Genomic DNA, 17,084 nt, shown 5'->3' on the forward strand with positions numbered 1-17,084 from the left:
TAGAAGCAGTCTCTCCTGTTAACCAGTACAGACCAGGCTGATAAAAATTCTATCCCTTGAGCCTTGCACAATCTTTCCAGGGCTGAACTGATTGACAAGGCTCTCATCATATACTTCCTCCTATCGTGTCTGGGCAGAATTGCAGACACTTTCAAATTCAACCCTAATTCTCGGCTTTTGTTCAACAGTGACCTGTACGTGTTAAGTAATTCTGCCGGTCTCCTACTCTTAATATCATTAGTGCCAACGTGTACAACTATATCACCTTTTGTGCCCTTAAAAGATGATATCCGCTCTACAACGTCATCAACCTTTGCCCCTGGCAGACATATCCTGGTCCTGTTCCACCTAGCCTTTTTACAAAGCATGTTACCCGTTTCCCTGACAACAGAGTCACCAACAACTACTAGTTCCTGTGGGACCAGTGCATTCTGCCTTGGGGGTTGCCGCCGTGTTGCGTGATGACCAAGTGCAAGCTCTGGCATTGATGTGGGCAGCTGAGAGCTTGATAGGCCCCTCAATTTAGATCTTTCGAGGGCATCAACCCTGTCCTTCAAACTCTCATATAGGCCCATAAGAACGCTGAGTTGTTGCCTGATTTCCTTACACTTCTTACATTGCGCGCGCACACACACACAAAGACATTCCCCATGGCAATATCATGTTCCATTCAAGAGAGTTCGGCAAACATTTCACAAGTTGCACATTTTTTTAGGCTGTGATGCATTGGAGAATCGCCCCCCTCAGTTCTCCCCCGAGTCACAGCACTCCTGCCACTTTGTGCCCGTTGCTTTGCTGCTCTAGTTTTGGGCATGCTGTTTTAAATTAATAAGATTAAAAAATTATATTAATTAAATGTCAATACTACACTATCTAATAGAAACAGTGAAGTGTATTAATCTATATAATCATGCGTTAGAGCTACCTGGCTATCTCAATGAAAAATCTGAATTCCCTACCACTATATACAAAAACAGTGGCTGCAAGATTCGAACGAAATAGCGGTTTTATGTAAATTAAGTAGTAATCCACAAAAACTCTTTATCTAAATTAAAATAAAAATAACCAGCGTAACCATAACTATAAGACTACGTATTAAATACAATATAAAATAACAATTATGTAAATAAAAAAGCAAACACTTATTGCTTTTTCGGAGCCTGTAACTCACAGCTGTAATTTTTAAAGAGAGTCAGCGCCCTCTCCAATGAAGAACAAATGAAGTGTGGTTTATTTATTTATTTATTTTTTGCTTGTACGCCTTGCTTACCTGCATCATACTGCCAATACTAATACAATTTGGACCCTTTATATTCTATTTTGTTTTAAATCTATTTTCATAAAATTTTCTTTTGATCATATTCTGGTCCTAATATCATCTAAATTACTATAATATAGGTTGCCGGATTTGGGATAAATTTTTTTGTTTTTATCAACTATGATTTGAAAATATTTACATAAAATTTTATTTTATAATTCTAACTTTTTGCTTATCCCCCCATTAGTGTGAATTACTGAAGTTCTACAGTATAATACTTGCTGTGATATTTATTAAGAAAATTTTGAATTCTTTAATAGAACAATTCAAATCACAACACCTGACACAGGTAATAATTTGCAGTTAAATAAATATATTAATGGAAAAGATACTTACAAGTCTGTTTTTAAAGCTGAAACATCTAGTCCTGTGGAATCAGTGACTGCAATTTCACCAGTTCGACTATCAATTGTAAAAAGGTTCAAATTATTTCCTGCTATAATGCTATATACCGGAATGGATGTGATATCTGCATCTTTAGCCTAAAATAAATAATTTTACTTTATGACATTATAAAATAAGAATTTACCTTCAGTTTTTCTTTAACAATTCTCAGTTAATCAATCAATAATCTTTATTATGAAATCCATATAAAATAATAAAAACAGCCTAGCTAAATGAGACTACTACAACTCATCAGTACACTGAAGGGGCTTCAGTGTACCATATTAGTTTCAATTATTTTGTGATTTAAAATAAAATAATGAAGATATTAATTATCATTGAAAAAAAAAAGAAACAAAAAAACAAAAAAAAAAAAAAAACACTCATAATATTAAGACATTGACTAGAGACAACAATAACACTTCAATTTGATATTTTGCTATTTGAGCATTCCCTTCTTAGTTGTAAGAATTTTTATTAAGCCAAAAGATCAATTTTAAACATAGAAATCAGAGAATCTGTTGCTATTAAATAAAAATTCTATTTTTGAAATCAGAGAATTTTATGAAGCTAATAATGCTCTTATTTTTGAAATTGTATTTCCTTATCTTATTTTAGACTTGTTATTAAATTAATCTCTTACACATGTTAAAGGAGAAATTTTCCACATAAAGTTCTCAACATTCACTGAAACACATTTACAGGTTAAACATGCATTAGTGCAAAGGTATAGAAATTGTTTCCTCATGAAAATAACCTGCATGCAGATTATTTTCTGACTGAAAAGTTTTCTACCTTCATAACTATACAGGGTGTCCCAAAAATATTGGTACAAACGTTTAGGGGAGGTAGGTAACATCTAAAGGAATGTGAATCGCATAGGAACCCATAACCGGAGACGTCACGGGAAAGTAGTAGCAGAGGCACAAGAAGCAGAAATGACACAAGACAGTAATTAGTGGTAAACATTTATTTGACATAATATTAACAATGGAGTACGAGATGGATACATTTCATGATGTTACAACAGATGTTACAACTGCTGGGATAACATGATTGTTAAGCAACATTTCATAAAACAGTCAAATAATTTGCATTACTTTCAAAGGAGTACTGCTAATTTGAAATTAATTTGGTTATTTAAATGGCTGCTCCTGAAAATAGTTATTCCTGGCTTTGGGAAGGCAAGGAACAACTGCCTTTCACCAGGCATCTGGAAAATTCTGTATCAAAAAAGATTCTATGAAAAAAAAATTAAAGATGATTTTCAGATTGTATTGGAAGGTGTTTTATCATTTCATGGTGGATTTTTTGCTCGTGTAAGACAAAGGGTGTTGTACTTAATTCTTCATATGTGAAGGGTGTGTTATATGGATCAAGCCCCTTTGAGGAGGAAGTTTAATGTCTGCTTCACACTTGTCTTTATGGAGAGAAACTCTGAAGGGAAGGAGGAGGATGATGATGTCATTTCAGGCATTTTTTACAGAAGTGCTGGGGGTACACTTTTTTTTTGGGTGGGGGTACCTTTTTTACAAAGCATGTTTTTAATAAAATAGGGACAAATCATCCCACTAATCTGGGTAATAAGCATTTTTTTTTTTTTATTTCTATTATTAGCATTTTTTTTTCTTTGAGATTAAATGTATTGAGTATTAATTTATAAACATGTATATTCATAGCTAAATTTTGAGTCGAATCTGTTTATTTGCACTAGTTCTGGAATTTGAAGGTGGGGGGGGTAGGTTCAAGGCATAAAAGTTTGGGAACTTCTGCCATAAAGTATTTCCAACTGCAGCTGGATCTGCAATTGGATATCTACTGTGCCCTACAATCAGTTGAAGGGCATGGTGGATAATTTGCCTTCATTTTTTGGATCTTCTCCCAGACTACTTTTTACTTTTCCCAGACTGGGATATAAATGAAGTGAAAAGGATCCAAGATTCCTTTTGGCTCTGATGTCAAATATGAAATACTTTGGCATGTAATGTACTTCACATTTAAAGGATACTGAATTTTCAGTGGTGGGATATCAGCAGAACATCCCCTATGCCTTGTCTGGGGATTTTCTTGCTTGTTAGGCATTCTGAATTCCACCATTTTGTAAATGGTGAAAACTGTGCAGATGTGTTGGGAATTACAATTGCTATGAACAATACCCTCAATAATGTACCTCACTGCATCACTGACATTTCTACCAGACTCTTGTGATACCAAACTGTGAAAGCTGTTGTAAGGCATGCCAATCAGTCTTATCAAACTTCTACTGTGATATATCCCTGATGGCTGACATGGTCCTTTCTCAGTCAGAATAGATATCACAAGGAAGTGATCATTCCCATGAGGTATGAGGTATATTGAGGGTCTAGCGGCTCCTGGGATTTCTCCCATCTCCGCGAATGTTCTATGTACTGGTGACAGTACCCTGTCAAAGCCAGAGATTTAGAAGTGTGTGGGTCATGAGTAGTGTTATATGTTGTGCCCATTGTTTATCCGGCTTATTGGCCACCAGGCCCCTAATGGGACCCGACGTTGCCCATACCTCACCACGTGGAGGCTAGCCGGGTGTTACCATTGAGTCAATTGTACTCTGGCAGGTCCTGCCACTTACTTTCCTGGGATTTTAGTGGCTAGAACCTAAAATAAAATTGGAACGACCGCGGTTGATTTTAATTCACTTACATTAAAGTGCTAATATGGGGTTTGACGCTGAAGGCCTGTTTCTGAAGTGCCTAAAAGGTTGGGCGAAATTTTTTTGGTGTATTTTAAATTTGGACGTGTAGGGCTATACACTGTGCAAGAGAAAGTGCTGGGAGGGGAGAGTGAAGGCTGGGGGGTGAAATAGGAAGAAGAGGGTCGATAGGGTAGGTAACCCCCAATTATTCAGTGAGCCATGCCCATGCCCCACCAGAGGGAAGGAATGGTGTGGCAGGGAAGAGAGGAGACAGCAAGCCGTCACCTCCCTCCCCTGCCGAGTGTGGGAGTAAAAGAATTGCATTGCACAAGAGAGTGCAGAGCCTTGAGCCAATATGGCTCCATTGAGGCAGCAACTTGGAGTTTCTCTATCTTCGTCGGTCTTCTCTGTCATTGGTAGCGTTTGGTATCCAGATTTGTCCTACAGCTATGAACACTGGTCAAGTCCGTTGTTAGTCTGTTAGCAATGGCTGTGGTTCTCTTCATCATGGGAAGATCCGCATCTCCATGGGGTTATTCTTGCGATCGCTGGTTTTAGATGATTAGTAGTGAGCAGGTTTCTGAGGGAGGTTCTCCTTGAATCCTCTCCACGCGTGTTCTGTGTCTCTTTTTATTTATTTATTTATTTATTTTATTTTATTATTTTTATCTTCTGTAGATGACTATCAGTGTTTTACGCCTACCAAATAGTTTTTGGGCATATTCCTTTAGCTCCCTGTATTCCTCTAGTGAGTCCAATAGATGTTTGTTTGTTTGTTATTTGGTTTTTAGGAGCATTAGCAACTAAGGCCATATTGCTCCGGGATATGCGGTGGTCATTTCCTGACCTTTCCGCATCTTCCGTATTTGGTGGTGACGGGCTCGAACCCCGGTCTAATCAAGAAGCGTGTGCTACGCACTGCTGCTCCTTCCCAATAGATGTGATTCCAAGTTCTTGGGGAGGTAGTGTATTGCAGTGATCAGTCTGCACCTGATCAGTCTGCATCATTCCCATGGTGACTTTCTTCGACTTCACACACAAACAAGCTGATAGGAGAGGGATAGCTGATAGCTGATATGAGCATGAGAGCAGATAGAGAGATTGATGACGGTAAAGATATGAGTAGCCATGTGAAAAAAGGTGTTTGTTCCCGGTAAAGAACTTGTTATTTTCAAGCATGAGCTCTATTATATAGCCCTTTGGATTAGTATCTGCACTACCCCAAAGGGTACTACGTCCATTGAGATCTAAAAATAAGGCAATTGTCTGTTAATGGCTTTATGATGCAAGGAAAACAAGATATGATAAAGTTAAATGCATAGTTTTATCTATACAAAATGTGGTTAAAGTTTACACTGTGTTGTAGAGTTCTATCCATTTGAAGAAAGTAAAAATTTTGGTCATGTGTGGCATATCTGCTAGTATGTAGGCAATACTGACAGAAGTGTTTGTCATGGAAAATGAGGCAAACATAGTTTGTTGGTCACTACTGTACATGGGGCATTCAATGGGCATATGTTGACATTAAGCTGCATGTTGCAGTTTGTGCACTGTGGTGGAACATTGGCCAAACACAGATAAAGATGTGTTAGGTGAGTGCATGACCTACTCATAGTCAGACTAGTACTTCATGTCATGTCTGTTCTCAAGTATACTGGATTTCCATGGTTTAGGTTCTTTCTTTATATGGAGTAGCTTGTTATCAACTTGATTTTACCAGATGTGTTACCACTATTCAAGATGTTGTTTCTTTATAATGGACCTGTTGTCTGATAGTGGTGTACTAAAGGATTGGAGTAATATAAAGTAGCAGTTTTGGCAGCTAGTCAGTATGTTTGTTTCCAGAAATTCCACTATGACCACGGATTCAACAAAGGAGAACTGATTTAACTTAGTTAGGGTATTCCAGATCTGCCTGAATAAGAGGTTGTCATTCTTCATATTCTGCAGTAAAGCTTGAATAGCACTAATGGAGTCTGTTTATTATTTGGTTTTTAGGAGCATTAGCATCAGGCCATATTGCTCCGGGGATATGCGGTGGTCATTCCCTGACCTTTCCGCATCCTCCGTATTTGGTGGGCATGGGCTCGAACCCCGGTCTAATCAAGAAGCGTGTGCTATGCACTGCTGCTCCTGCCCACCTGGCTATGGAGGCGCCAATGGAGTCTGTATACTGTATACAACACTATGCAGTGTAGTGGTTGAGAGTGTGAAATTTAAGGCTACACGAATAGCACAGAGCTCTGAGCATAGCTGCTACATTCAATAGAGATTTTTTTGGCTATCGTATTGTTGGAAAATAATGCTGCTGCACCAACATGACTGTCAGTTTTGGATCCATCCATGTAGATTGGTGTGTATTATGCATGCTGAGTTCTGAATGCGTCATGAGGAAAAGTATGTTCCAAGTTGGGTGGTCTGGATGCCCTTTGAGTTTTCCTGTGTAGTTTAACAAAAGTATTTGTCTGTGTAGATGTAAGGAGGCTTCGTTTTTTTTTTTTTTTGGCATATAAGCTCTGAACTGGCAATATATGGTATCCCTTAATGCAAGAAAAAAGAGTAATGTGGTGTATACAGGATCCAGATAAAATAAAGCACTTGGTCTAACAGAGTTATAGACTGCAGAGCCGTTGTCTAGACATGATAATATTAATGCATGGTGCAAATGCAGTAGTGTGTAATGGTCGGCTCTCATTGTTGTGCCAGATAGCATTCTTAAAATGATTAGCTACTTAAGACAATTAATCTAAAGTGCTTTATGTTCAAAGAAGGTAAATATTTGGTCAAATACCACATCATAAAATTAGACACTAGGAACCACTGCAATAATTTTATTTTATAGTCGAAGTTCCAGGTCTGTAAAGTTATAGTTGTAGGTTATGCTTCCTACAGAAGTGTATCCCAATGGTCTTTTGGGGTATAAGGCAAAAACCATTGTTTTGGGACCATTTAACAATTTTTTTTGATGGCACCTTGCAACTGTTTTTCCACCATTCGCATATTAGGGAAATGGCAGAAGATGGTGAAGTCATCGACATACATGTAAGTGCACCAAATTTAATTCCAACATCAAATGGCTCTTTGATTGAAAGAGAATTTTCTAATATCCAGTCTACAAATATGATAATTTAAACATTTCCTTTATTTCATGCCCCTGGGAAAGAAAACAAGATAGTACATTTCAATTTCAGGCATATTAGAAAATAGTAGTAATTCATTATTTATAATAAAAAAATTAGCAAAAAGCAACGACTTTGAAACAAGGATTTAGAAAATTTCTTTTCTGTGCATTCAATGTATTGCCTATTCATTCTCACAACCAGCACATGGCAACAAACATAATATATAGTGCTTCAGCTAAAATATATGGTATATAAATAGCCTATGTGATATGTATTATAAAAATAAATGATAACTGCTGGATTGCTATTGATCTGGTTTTAATGAAATTTGGAATGGCTCAGCAAATTGTTCTAAGAAAGTGAAATGCAAAATCGTGAAAATCCATTCTCTGGAAATCAGGTTTATTACAGGTGGATGGGTTAAAACAACAAAGAAACAGTAACTGTGAGAAACAATGCATTAAAACTATTTAATGCATTGTTTTTTATTATTGAACGTTGTTTTCTGCATTGTTTAATGCATTAAACAATACATTTTCATTGGATAAAGCAATTTAATGCATTGTTTTCTTTAATAAAATTATAGATTAATGGGAATGGCTTTAAATTCTAAAATGACTAAATATAAAATTTCATGAAAATTCATCCAGTGGAAGTTGAATTATTACATGCAGATGGGGAGAAGCCAAGAACAATAATAATTGCCAGATTTCTTTTTCACCTGATTTTGATAAATATTGTTAAGAGGTCCAAATATAAACTTTCATGAAAATCCATCCACTAGAAGTCGAGTTGTTATATGTGGGCAGACAGACACACAGATGGATGTATGGATGAATGGGGTAACAAAAAAACAGGTGCATTATACATATGGGACTAAGGTAAAGAAAGCCAACATGAGAACCACGGAAAACTTCAGGAAACTTACCGGACAAACTGGTTTCCCGCTACCGCAGTTTCTCCCTGCATTCTCGATAAATAGATGGTGTGTGTTATCAGTAGTGGCAGTAGGTCGATAACAATGTGTTGTTTAGCTTTTCTCATTATTAAAAGCAGATTATTGGAGTTTATGAGTATTTTTGCAGCTGAAATTTACTTAGGGGTATACACACCAGACTGTAGGGTGTTCATCCCCCCCTTCTGCTGTTTTAAAATAGGAAAACGACTTCTACTGCCACTACTGATAACACCCACTTCTGTAGAAGTCGTTTTCCTATTTTAAAACAGCAGGAGGAGGGGATAAACACCCTAAGACTGACGCAGTCTGGAGGGTGTACCTGTAAGTAATTCAGCCGTGAAGGCATTAACTCCATGAACTCCATGAACTCATGAACTCCAATAATCTGCTTTTAATAATGAGAAAAAACTAATCAATACATCATTATCAACTTCTACTACCACTACCGATAACACGCACCATCTGTTTACCAAGAATGCAGGGAGAAACTGCGCTAGCGGGAAACCAGTTTGTCCAGTGTAAGTTTCCCAAAGTTTGGCATGGTTCTCGTGTTGGCTTTCTTTACCTTCACCACATATGCTAACAGGTGCATTATGCATATGCTTAAATGATATTACTTAAGTTGCCGTTCAAGTCCCACTCCAAACAGTCTTGAAAAATGAATAAAAAGCATACAAAAGGTATGCCAATGTTGATATTTTTGTATCAACACTAAAAAATTGTTAACTTGCATCAAATGGAAAAGTAAAAGCCAGTGGGAGGAGAGGAATTTGTTTCCATTCATATATTGAGAAGGACAAGTACAGTTACATAGGTTACAATAATTATTGTGATTTAATCACAAGATAACTTGATTCAGGTTAAAATGGGATTATGTGGAGAGGTTAAAATAGGTATATTATCTTATACTTTTAAGGTAGAATTACCTTCTACAGCACCCTTAAGGAGTAGCTTGTAGCAACCAAAGTAAATTCAGTGTGATATTTTGGTGAGAGTATTTAGTAAATAGGGATCAGCATTGTTTCCATTTTCAGTAATGACATTAAAAATGGAAATTAGTTTCTCCACCTATAAAGTCGAAGAAACTAATCTTATATTAATGAAATTATGTTTGATAAGAGAAAACAATGCATTAAAACTATTTAATGCATTGTTTTTTATTATTGAACGTTGTTTTCTGCATTGTTTAATGCATTAAACAATACATTTTCATTGGATAAAGCAATTTAATGCATTGTTTTCTTTAATAAAATTATAGATTACAATTGATATTATAATAATATAGTAAATAATATATTAAAACAACAGCAGAATATTATAATGATTTAAATTAGCATTAGCATTAGTAGCATTAGTAGAGGCATTTGATGCAAGAAAGCAAGCTTATGCAGCATCAGCCAAAAAAAAAAAAAAAAAAAAGTAACATAAATAAATAAAAATAACCACTTCCACTTCACCCCTCTGTTCGTTCGAAATACCTGTCCAGCTGAGCCTTAAACTTATTTAGGCTATCAACTTCCACGACAAGGGATGGAAGTCTGTTCCACCTACCAACCACCCGCTGGCTAAAGGCAAATTTCCGCACATCTATCCTACATCTGTCTTTCCTCAATTTGAATTTATGCCCTCTCAGGTGATTTTTCTGAGCTAGAGGAAGAATCCCATCAGTATTGAGCATGCTCAAACCATTCAAGGCTTTGTACACCTCTATCAGATCACCCCGCTGGTGCCTAGTTTCCAGACACTGTAATTTGCAAAACTTAAGCCTTTCTTCGTAAGAGAACCCCTTTGTCCCATTCACCAATCTAGTTGCCCTTCTCTGTACTCGTTCCAGCAGCTCTACATCTTTCCTGAAATGAGGCCTCCAGGCCTGTATACAGTACTCTAGGTGTGGCCTGACCATTGCCTTATACAAGGGAATAATCACCTCCTTATCCCTGCTAGAAAAATTCCTATATATCATTGACAATACACCATGAGCTACTCTTGCAGCTCGTCTGCACTGCTCAGAGAACTTCATATCTGCCTGCACCACCACCCCCAGGTCCCTTTCATTCTCTACCACTGTCAGTGTAGTACCACAGAGATCTGGGGTTGCTGTTTCCCATATGTAGTACTTTACATTTGTCAATGTTAAACTTCATTTGCCACCTCGAAGCCCATCTGCTCAACCTTTCCAAATCCTGTTGCAGCAGCATAGTGTCAGTAGTGTCCTTGACAACCCTGCCAACCTTCGTATCGTCTGCAAACTTGGACATTAAGCCTGATATACCATCATCAATATCATTTATAAATACAGAAAACAATAAAGGCCCCAATACTGAACCCTGAGGGACTCCACTAATAACATTAGTCCACGATGAGCAGTGTCCATTGATTACCACTCTCTGTCTTCTCCCCCTCAACCACCCCTTTATCCATAGCAGCAACTTGCCTCCAATGCCACACTGCTCCAATTTGTGCAGCAGTCTTCCATGTGCAACAGTATCAAAAGCCTTTCTAAGATCCAAGTATATAATATCAAAGTTATTCCCTGCATCCAGTTCTTTTGTGACTGCATCATAGTATCCAATCAAATTGGTCAGGCAAGACTTCCCCTTAACAAAACCATGCTGTGTCCTAGCTATAACTGAAGTCTTGTCTAGATGATCCTGCAGTGCTTCTTTCACCAGTGCCTCCATTAATTTTCCGGGAACAGAAGTTAAACTCACAGGTCTATAATTACTTGTGTCAGCCTTTGATCCCCCTTTGTGAATTGGGGTCACATTTGCACATCTCCAGTCAATGGGTACCTCCCCTGAGTCCAAGGAAGCTCTCATAATTATGGCTAAGGGTTTGCTTACCTCCTTTGCTGCCTCCTTTAATATAACTGGATAGATCCCATCCACCCCAGGTGCCTTTCTTGTGTTTATCTTCAACAATTTCTCCTCCACTTTGCTCTCAGTTATTACAAGATTCTCTAGCTTACTGCTAGAGTTGAATACACCTCTGGCATTCCCCTCGCTGAATAACTCCTCATGTGTGAATGTCGATCCTAAATATTCATTTAGTTTGTTAGCTACCCGAGCAGGGTCATCAACAGTTGACCCATCGATCTCAAGTGGACCAATCTGATTCATCCCCTTCCTTCTAGAGTTTACATAAGTAAAGAACTCTTTGCTGTTTTTCTTCGCATCCCTTGCCAAGGATCTCTCGTAATCTGCCTTCGCCTGCCTAACCTCCTTTGTAACTTGGTTACAGATCAACTTGTATCTATCATAGGCGTCCGTGTCACGTGTTAATTTGTATGTATCCCATGCATTTTTCTTCTCTGCCATATGCCTCATTAGTTCATCTGAAAACCATTTAGGCCTAAACCTTGAACAATATTTCTTAGTTGGTATGTAAAGCCTAGTAGCTTCCACGATAAGTTCTTTGAATGCTTCCCATTTTGAATTTGCTGTTGGCAATATCATCAGTTGATCCCACTGTATAGAATTTAAATACTGTCTCAGTCCATTGTAGTCGCCTTTACGAAAGCAATACCCCTTCCCTTTACCCCTAATGGTAGTTACCTCTTTGAGTAACTCCCACTTCAGCACACTGTGATCACTGCCACCAAGTGGTTCATTTATCTGCAGATTCTTAATGCATGAAGAATCACTACTGATAATCAAATCAAGAGTATTACTCCCTCTAGTTGCCTCCTGAACATGCTGATGTAGAAAACAATCATCCAATAAATCCACAAAAGCCTTGCTACTGTGTGAGTGACCAGCCCCCAAATTCCAGTCAATATCTGGGAAATTAAAATCCCCCATTATAAGACTCTCTGATTTACTGGCCCACTCTATTTCTCCGAACAGTTTCTTATTATACTCATCAGAGTCATTAGGCCTATAGCACACTCCTACTCTCAATTTTGATCTCCCAATGCTTATGTCACACCAAACTGACTCGACACTGCACTGTCCAGCGATGTCGACTGGCTTCACTTCCTTGGATTTTATGTGTTTTTTAACTAATAGCATAACCCCTCCTCCCTTCCTATCCTGTCTATCCTTTCTGTAGACATTGTACTCCCCAAATTCCAGTTCTGCATTTCTTATATCTGTGTGACACCACGTCTCTGAAATCCCCACAATATCTGCCTTTGATGTTTTGAGCAATACCTCAAATTCATCAAATTTATTTACTAAACTCCTAGCATTGGTGTACACACAAGTATACATGCACCTGTTCTTTTTCTTAGCTACCCTAACACAACCCATGTGTTTACTTGTACCCCAATGATTCCCAGCAGTCTCTGAAATATCCTGCATCTTATTTTCCAGGCTGCGGCTCATTCCAATAGAAGCAGTGCAAGAATCACTTTCACCTCTGCCAGTGGCTACTGTTAATCTATTAGTCCTTGTATCCCCCCAATCTAGCAGTTTTCCGACCCACCTAACATTGCCTCGATAGCATCAGCAAACATTCTTGCACCCTTTCTATTTAAGTGTATCCCATCCCTGTAGAAGCAGTCTCTCCTGTTAACAAGTACAGACCAGGCTGAAAAAAATTCTACCCCTTGAGCCCTGCACAATCTTTCCAGGGCCGAATTGATTGACAGGGCTCTCATCATATACTCCCTCCTATCGTGTCTGGGCAGAATTGCAGACACTTTCAATTTCAACCCTAATTCACGGCTTTTTTTCATCAGTGACCTGTACTTGTCAAGTAATTCCGCCGGTCTCCTACTCTTAATGTCATTAGTGCCAACGTGTACAACTATATCACCTTTTGTGCCCTTAAAAGATGATATCCGCTCTACAACGTCATCAACTTTTGCCCCTGGCAGACATACCCTGGTCCTATTCCACCTATCCTTTTTACAAAGCATGTTTCCCGTTTCCCTGACTTAATATAGCTTGTATCACTATATGTCTGGGAATTCTTAATATAGCTTGTATCACTATATGTCTGGGACCTTATGCAAGGTAGAATTACCTATTATATGCCTTTAGGGATATTTTCTATGCTAATCTTCCCAGAGTTTACAATTGTAGTTTTCCCCGGGGGCTCACATCTGGTGAGTATGGGCTTGGCAAACCCAGGGTCCTGAGCTGGATATCATCATTCTTCTCTTTCTTGGTGATTCCTTTGTACTTCTCTCTCTCTCTCTCTCTCTCTCTCTCTCTCCTTTCTTTCTCAGGGGGTAACTCGGGATTTTTTTTTTTTTTTTTTTGGCTGGTGCAGCATAAGCCTCAGGCTTCCTTGTACCATATGGCTAATAATAATAATAATAATAATTACATAAGAATTCTTTGCTCCCAATAATTTATTGCAGAACTTTAAAATTACCCGAATTCACTAAAAATTTTATGTTATCTCACATAAGGTGGTATATATAAAAGCTTGGAAAACAAAAATGAGATTAGGAGTGTATTATAGGCCTAATGATTATAAGGAACATAATGAAGAACTGTATAGACATAAAGAGTGGACTAGTTTTTTTTTTTTTAGTTGTTGGCACATCAGCTTCTGTGGCCATAATGCATCTCCCAAAGTTTTTGCATTTTACTGTGATCCAAGCCCAAGGCGGGATTCAAACCCGCGACCTTTGGGTTGCCAGGCAGGCACTTTACCCACCTGGCTAGCCCGGTCGGCAGTGGACTAATTAATCAGAATGCTTTATAATGGGGGTCTTTAACTTTCCAGATATTAACTGGGCCCTGGAGGTTGGTCACTCATACAGCAGCAAGACTTTTATGGATTTATTGCATGACTGTTTTCAACATCAGCAATAGAACAAGAGAAAGCAATACTTTTGATCTAATTTTTAGGAGCAACCCTTCACGCATTAATAACCTGCAAATAAAAGACCCACAAGGTGGCAGTGATCACAGTGTATGGACATGGGAGTCACTTAAACTGTAACAATTGTCAAGGGTAAAGGGAAGGTCATTGGTAAAGGTGACACCTTTACCAATGACATTTCAGTGGAAATGTCATTGGTTGGTTCCACTGAAATAACATTTCAGTGGAACCAACTAATGAAGTTATCAACGGCAAATTCTAAATGGAAAGCATTCACGTTGCAACTGTAGAAGTTACTAGGCTTTTTATACTGACTAAGAGTCACTTTTCAAAGCTCAGACCTAAATGGATGTCAGATGAACTGATAACACTGGTAGCAGAGAAGAAAATGTATGGGATACATATAAATTATTAGGTGATACAGATGTGTACAGTAGATATAAACTAGTCTGCAATAAAGTTACAAAAGAGGTTAGGCAAAAGCAGATGAGGAGACAACTCTGGCAGAGAAGGCAAAGAAAAGCAGCAAAGACTTCTTTACTTATGTAAACACTAGAAAAAAGAAGATGAATCACATTGGTCTTCAATAGATAGCAATGGTTTAAATGTTGATGACCTGTTCAGGTATCTAGCAACTGAATAGGTATTTTCCATCTACATTCACACATGAATTTTTTAGTAATGGGGATGCCAGAAGTGTGTCAAATTCTAACAGGAAGCTGATTGTGATAAACTGAGAGGAAAGTGGAAGAGAAATTGTATTATATTTATGTATCATTTGTTGTTCCCAGTTATATACAAATATAACTCTGAGCAACAAATTTGTATAGAGAAATAAACAAATTGGAAAAAAAAGAGGTAAGCAAATCCAACAAGAGCATTCTTGGATTCAGGGGAGGAGTTCCCTACAGACTGAAGATTTGCAAATATATTCCTAATTTACAATGAAGGATCAAAGGTTGAAATGAATAATCACAAAACTGTAAGCTTGACTTCTGTTCCAGGGAAAATAATGGAGTCGTGGTTAAAGAAGTAATGCAAGACCATCTAGCCAGAAATGCAGTTATACTGCCATTACACCACAGATTTGTTAAGGGGTGATCTTGTCTGATCAATGTGACTGGATATTATGACAAATAAACTGGAGTATAAACAAGAACACTTTTTTTTTTTTTTTTAATATCACGTACATATTTGCACTTTCTTGCATAAAAAAGTAAAAAGTGAAGCATTATCAACCCACTTCAGGATGAAAGCCTCCTCAACAATTCATGCTGAGGGAAATGGACCATAATCTGCCATGCTGGTCCAGTGTGGGTTGGCAGTATTCAGCAGTCAGGGGCTTGAACCCTGGTCTAACTCAAAGAGCGTGTGCTACTGCACTCCCACTCCTGCCCACTCGGCTACGGAGGCTGTAGTCTTTCTTGCATAGCTGTTTTAAAAAGGATACCAAACTTATAATAACTACAGTACTAAGTCTTAACATTATTATTAAATTATTAAATATGATTCAATAAAGTCAAATATTCAAAAATATTATATTAGCAAATTAAACATAAGTAATATAAAGATCACAAAATAGGGTTCCAATTTAATATTAAATGGTCAGTTTATTTAATCAATAAATTCCCTTCCTGGCAGCACAGTTTTTCTTTTATGTATGTCATTTGCATCACTTTGTTCAATGTTTTTGTCAAAAGAATAAAGGAAGCTGGGGTGGGCACATCTGAATTTAATTACATTTGTCCAAAGTAATAAAAACACATATGAAAATCAATTATCTTTTACACTACTGATTCAACTGTTATAATTGTGCTTATATATTAACCCCAGGGGCTCACATCTGGTGAGTATGGGGTTGGCACACCCAGGGTCCTGAGCTGGATATCACCATTCTTCTCTTTCTTGGTGATTCCCTTCTACTTCTGACTCTTATTCGTTCTCTCTCAGGGTAATTCAAAATTTTTTTTTTTTTTTGGCTGGTGCAGCATAAACCTCAGGCTTCCTTGCACCATATAGCTAATAATAATAATAATGATGATGGACCCGGGTTCGAATCCCACATTGGTGGAAGCGAACGCTGCTCTATTACACTGGGAGACAGATATAATAATAATATTAAAAGATAAAAAAAAACAAAAAAAAAAAAAAAAAACATTGTGAAAGTTACCCCATTGGACTTACCTTCCCCAACGTCGAAGTGATGGCTGAGGCAGATAGTGGAGCCATCTGGTGTCGCTCGCGAGAACTAAATAAATAAATAAACCACTGGACATAAGCTGAAGCTAAACAAGTCCACCTCCATAGATGGATGATGTCACAGATAAATATTATTCATACTGCATCAAGTGTGGCGCAGGATAAAGTCACTCATGTTCAGGTCTTAGGCAGAGGGGTCAGTTCGAAAAGTTGGAGACAGTCTCCTGAGCAAGACAGTGGAGCAAGTGGTGCTGTCCCCCGTAAGGATACCACAAGAGAAGGGCAAGACCATCCAGCCCCACCAACTGGAAGTGTTTCCTGTGCTAGTGACCACCCAGGAAGGAAGAAAATGCAAACGCAGGAAGTGGAGCATTGAAATGAATACATACATCATGTGAGCATACTATGAAATAACCAGGCTAGAGACCGATATGACAATGTACAAATCGCAACTACATACCAAGTGGTTGAAATGATACTCGGTTGTTCAGGTCACCGAACAGCGATTAGCAGATCAAAGAAGAACCATCATCACGAAGAACCTAATAGTTCCTGCCATCTTGGAAAAAAATCAAGCAGGATGTTAGCGATCTGCTACAAAGCACAAAGAATATGGTCAATATGGAACCAGAGGAGGAACAGCATACCATGGAA

At 38.0% G+C, this 17,084-nt stretch overlaps 1 protein-coding gene across 1 annotated transcript in view; it reads right to left on the reverse strand.

The window, feature by feature from the left end:
* Cad87A (cadherin 87A) overlaps window positions 1–17,084 on the reverse strand; it is a 778,434-nt gene that overhangs the window by 462,130 nt on the left and 299,220 nt on the right. The window contains exon 17 of the mRNA XM_090378948.1: window positions 1,655–1,800. Coding sequence (XP_090235074.1) covers window positions 1,655–1,800 — 146 coding nt within the window. The remainder of the gene's footprint in view (window positions 1–1,654; window positions 1,801–17,084) is intronic.

This window comes from Mastigoproctus giganteus, chromosome 8 (assembly GCF_048544385.1).
Source record: "Mastigoproctus giganteus isolate SK-2022 chromosome 8, ASM4854438v1, whole genome shotgun sequence".
NCBI classification, from domain to species: Eukaryota; Metazoa; Arthropoda; class Arachnida; order Uropygi; family Thelyphonidae; genus Mastigoproctus; species Mastigoproctus giganteus.